Genomic DNA, 5,000 nt, shown 5'->3' with positions numbered 1-5,000 from the left:
AAAAATCTTGAAGAGGTATACAGGTCGCAAAGGAAACTCCTGGCAAATGATTTATCCATCTATAATATTTTGAAATGTGATTTCCTATATTGTAAAAATACTGTTGGATTGATACGCTTCTTTTTATGGTCCCGAGCGCTGGGCCAGGTCCGATAGTCCTTAGGTTCTATGCAAGGGAGTTCCCTTAAAAGATACAAGTCACAGTGAACTTTGGGCATTTTTATGGGTTTTCGAATTTTGTTCGTCATTTGGAGAGCCAGAACCCGTCCTTGTTACTGCTTATGGGAATCCTCAGCATTTTGTTGGGGAGAGCGCACACTTAATAAAACAAGTACTAAATATTTAGTCATATAATAGAAGGAATGGAATTGAAGCTAGTCTCTGTTTTGTTCTGAGGAGAATGCTTGCATCCGTTCATTATTAAGACAATAGCGCCACTTGCAGCTCCAGCCTCTGTTTAGGCAAGAAAACAAGCTTCTACGTTTTAAGAGATGGTCACTTTTCGATGCTACAAGAATTTGCCACATTTACATAACAGATTGACTGTGCACGACACACGCACACAATTAGGTTGACCATGTACATCTAACAGGGAGTCTTCGAACTCCAGGGAGTAATGTTGTGCACATTAGTGAGAGGAATATAGTGGATCACAACACTTACAAAGCAAAACGCTAAGGTCTCCATTGCAACTGTCACCACAGACAGTGTCATTTTTCTCCGTCTTTCATAACATTTAATTTTGAAAATATCAATAATGATGCTAAACATTAGAGCTGCAGGCTTCACTTTCTTAGAAATGCATATTTCTATATAACCGTTTGGACGACCACAAATGAGAGAATCAGGACTTAAAACATGCCCCTGATTAAGTGGCCTTTGTCCCTGAGTATATTCTGCTTTGTCACTATTTATGAAGTAAGAGAATGAGGGCTATCCCTCAACAACAGGCGCGCGCGCACACACACACACACACACACACACACACACACACACACACACACACTTTTCTATATATACCAAACAAAAGGGAAAATAGTTGTGCGGAGACCACATCATCATACGAATTATTAAAATAGACTGTTTTCACAACTTCTAATGTGTGATCTATGTCAAAGATCACTTCATATTCTTATTAAAAGTGAGAAAACAAGATTCAAGCTGGAATTGGTTAAGCCACGATTTATTATCTAAATATATAAACAGGCATACACAGTCTGATATATATAAACATCCATCCTTCTAGGACATGAGATTTAGAACGCGCTCGATATCACAGGTGACAAGGACTGATTATGGTTACTGTACTTTATGTAGTTTTGGGGTTAAAACATTTGTAGTATACTCGCTAGTCTTACTGGCAGTGAAATGTCAAACCGCATGCATGGCTGCTTTTTGTACACTTCATTTTGTTTTGACTTTGCAGCATATGGATCTAATTTCTGGACTTTTTGTTGGACCACACCCACTCCCAATTTTCTTCACCATTGATTACACTATAAATCTACCCAGTTACTTATCTGCCATTCACTGTGAAAGCCTGACCAGGGGAAACATCATCCGTGTTCCAAAACCAGTGAGGGGCAACTGGACAAGTGTGTTTAAGTCCATATCTGTGAAATGCACTGGATTGTTTACTTTTGCAACCATCTGTTTCTAAAGGACCTTCATCAGCAGTTTCTTTGGACTCTGTATGTGCGTTAACTAAACTTATTCCACCATTGTGTAAAAAAGTGCATCTAAAATGTTTTTAAACTACGCTTGAAGAAAGACAACTTTAGTTAAACATTTGGGAATTGTTGAATATTTGAGTGGACAGAGGGGTTTGTGGCGCTTCTCCCCTCAAGCTGCAAGTTATTTCTAGGGAGGGTTAGGCAGTAATTAAAAGAATTCTAGGAGGCGTGCCGTGGTAGTGCCTCTTCTTTTGGTGAGAAAGTGGTTCCCTCCTCCCTGGACCTGCACCCGTGACATCCAGAACCACAGAGAGACTGTTTGGACATACACACAACTTCACAAGGTGAGCAAAATGGGAGATGGCGAGTATATTCTAATAATTTTATTAACACCGACGTTGATGTACTTTCAATAGGAAATCAATGAGCGCTGGTAAAGTTGTAACTTTTTGTAACGCTTTGCGTAGAGAAATGTAAGCACTCACAACAAGTACAGTATTACCATTTTAGGGCAATTACCAAATTAGTTTTACTTGAAGGTGTATTCCGCGTAATAAATGGGGTAAGCAGTTACAGAGCTGTCATTTTGGTTATAATGGCACGCTTTTATTTGCTTTTGGAGTTAGAACCCCACTACTTTTGGTTGTTGTATGCAAACAAAGATGTGTCCGATAGAGCAACGCGGTAAAGGCTGGTATCGAACGCTCACCATAGCTGTTCTAGTTTAAATGATGTTACTGGAAGGCGCAGTATTGGCTTAGTAGATGGTGTAGTCTACGAATTAGGTCCTGAGGTCTAAGAGTGGAAGTTGTTAGAGGACAGTAAGAGCATTAGATTGAGGATGGTGCCGTATTTGTAAACTTTCATGCAGCCAGAAAGAGACAAAACAGGTTACAATACTGAGTTATATCCCTTGTTATATTCAGTGTGTGCTGAGAGGTTTATGATTTTAAAATATTTATTTTGCAAGTAGGAGGCTGTGACCGCACTAAGATATAAACGGAATACGTTTCAGAGGAAGGGACAGCTACTATCCTCTTTTGCAACCATGACCATAGATCCAAGTTTAAGAAATGATAATTGATTCAAGGTCAACACAAACCAGAAAAAACGTTTTTCCTTCCCACACTGTCTCATAGCAGCTCTCAGCACTTGATGAAACCACTATAACAAAACCATCAGCAACAGTTTACTTTGTTTTGTGTAGGAAGCTATTTAAGTAATAGAGCAATGGAATCCGTTACTTCGGATGAAGCTGAGTAACTTGATTGGTGTAACTCTGTAATAATAAAATGCAATATTAACCAGTCTTCTGTTATAATGACATCATTCCATTGTACCCAAATTAAATGTGTTTTCCACTGCACTCTTGACTTTTTAACTGGCATGCAGTGCATGCATTTGCACTTGTAAAATAAATGAAATTATACTGATTCGTTTCCAGTTGTCTTAACGTGATATGGTGCCTTAGTTAACGTATTAAACTTGCATGAAGCGTAATATTAAAGTTTTGAAATGATATTTGCACATATCTACCTCAAGCAGTACCAAACTTGAGGAAAACTGTAGCTGCTGGTACCTTTCGCTGTTACTAGTTTGGTTTCTAGTACTAATTTTATTTCAACTTGTTTGCACAGTTTTGTCTTCCCCATTCGTAAAAAAAGGAAAAGCAGATTAAAACTCATTCAGTTACATAGCACAATCTGTTTCTGTTGCTCTTTAATAAATTATTAGACAGTCTGGCTCCAAGGTTAGTATCTGCTCTGCACAGAGAACTACTTGAAAAGGTAGCCTTTGATAAACTGGCGACAACATGTTCTTTAGGGTGAAGTCTGAAATGTCGTTAGGGCTTAACTGAATAGAATTTAGAGGTGGCTTGAGGAAATAGCTAATTAAACAAATATTAAGTGTAGAATGTGTGTAATGGATATACATTAATAATGCTGTTCTTTATTTACTCAATGAATGGTAGGTTTTGTTCAGAAAGCTCTTATAGACCATAGCTCAATGATAGGCTTCCCCCTTGTGGTTCTTGATATGAACTACTTAACAGAATTATAGGAAGGAAAAAAATCCTCTAAGGTGAAAAAGCTCTGCATTACAATTGTTTTGTTATCAAACAGTGGCTTATTACTTGTATAGAATACACTCATAATGCAAAAGGTCACACCCAACTTGTTCATTTTTTTTCTAACCTAAACACATTGAAGAAATAATTGAGGATTATTTGGTTCTAGCTATTATCAGAAAAGCTACTACACTTTTGTTTATGCTTTGTCGACCAAGTGCACTCATGTCTTGCAAATCAGACCTTTACTGGAACATCAGTTGCTTGTTTACCTACTGCATAGTGACTTAGCAGTCACAGTAAGCACAGCTAAAGGCCACATTTTTATTTTCTTTTGTCTTCTTATAGTAGGAACAGTGACTATTACACCAGTTTTATCACTTTTGTAGTTCTGTATTTCAGTAGTGTATGAAAGAATTCAGCCTGTGGCTCCAAAACAGCTGAGCCTTTATTAGTGTGTGTGTGTGTGTGGGGGGGGGGGGGGGGGGGCTAACAGAAATAACTCTGTGTTTTGGTTATATACACATAATAAACTCAAAGAACTGAGCTGTAACTATTAAGGTGTCACCTGTCTTTCAGTATGGACAAGAATAATACAAAATATTGCCAGCGTGATAGTATACTAACACTAAATTTAATAAACAAGACAAAAAATGATTGCCAGCTGTTTAAGTAATATGTATATTAACTGAAAACTGCTGGAAACCTTTAAAGAGGCAGATAATTACTATCAGTTAAAAGATAATACAGTCTAAGTGCATGTGACTCAAAGGTCCCTGTTCAGCTTTAGTCTGGTTTGAAAGACAATAAAAAATAACATTCATAGCATATAGTTAAGGAAATATGTGTATGTGCAAATAATACAAAATCAGCTTACTGCATTATTCAGTCCAGTACATTTAACATAGCCCAGACATAGCTTAGCCATAGCCTTGGTTAAAACTAGTCATAACACAATTGTATACTGTGTTTAGTAGAAAGTAATTAATGAGACTGCTTTTTGAATTGCTTGTAAGTGGGTAAATTAACCAGTAGGGGTAATACATTGTAAATGTATAACTTCAAAATGAAAAAAAAAAAACTTTGAGAAGCAATTATGTGGTAAGGATGGAGGCATCAAAGTAAGTTTCGATGAGGAAGTGTGTAAGTTGTGGGTAATTCTCCTGAATCTAAGAGAAAAGAGATAGGACAATGTTTATAGAAGACAGAAAGTCATGAAGGTCAAGCAGCAAGAGGGCATGTGTGCCCTCTGGGAGACT

The 5,000-nt window shown here is 37.5% G+C and overlaps 1 protein-coding gene across 2 annotated transcripts in view; it reads left to right on the top strand.

Annotated features, from left to right (window-relative positions):
- The first annotated feature begins 1,540 nt into the window (after positions 1–1,540).
- Positions 1,541–5,000, top strand: part of HAPLN1 (hyaluronan and proteoglycan link protein 1) — a 661,153-nt gene continuing 657,693 nt past the window's right edge. Inside the window, exon 1 of one of the 2 annotated variants that reach the window (XM_044064263.1) lies at positions 1,541–2,017. Coding sequence is in view for 1 of the 2 variants with exons in the window: in XM_044064261.1 (XP_043920196.1) it covers positions 2,097–2,106 (10 nt within the window). In the remaining variant the exon portion in view is untranslated. Of the gene's footprint in view, positions 2,018–2,050; positions 2,107–5,000 lie in introns of those variants that run through there. The other variant, XM_044064261.1, reaches the window with a different exon arrangement.

Source organism: Protopterus annectens, chromosome 2.part2 (genome assembly GCF_019279795.1).
Source record: "Protopterus annectens isolate FY-2018-M chromosome 2.part2, PAN1.0, whole genome shotgun sequence".
NCBI classification, from domain to species: domain Eukaryota; kingdom Metazoa; phylum Chordata; order Ceratodontiformes; family Protopteridae; genus Protopterus; species Protopterus annectens.
The sequence above is the reverse complement of the archived record's forward strand: the minus strand, read 5'-3'. Positions and strand labels throughout refer to the sequence as shown.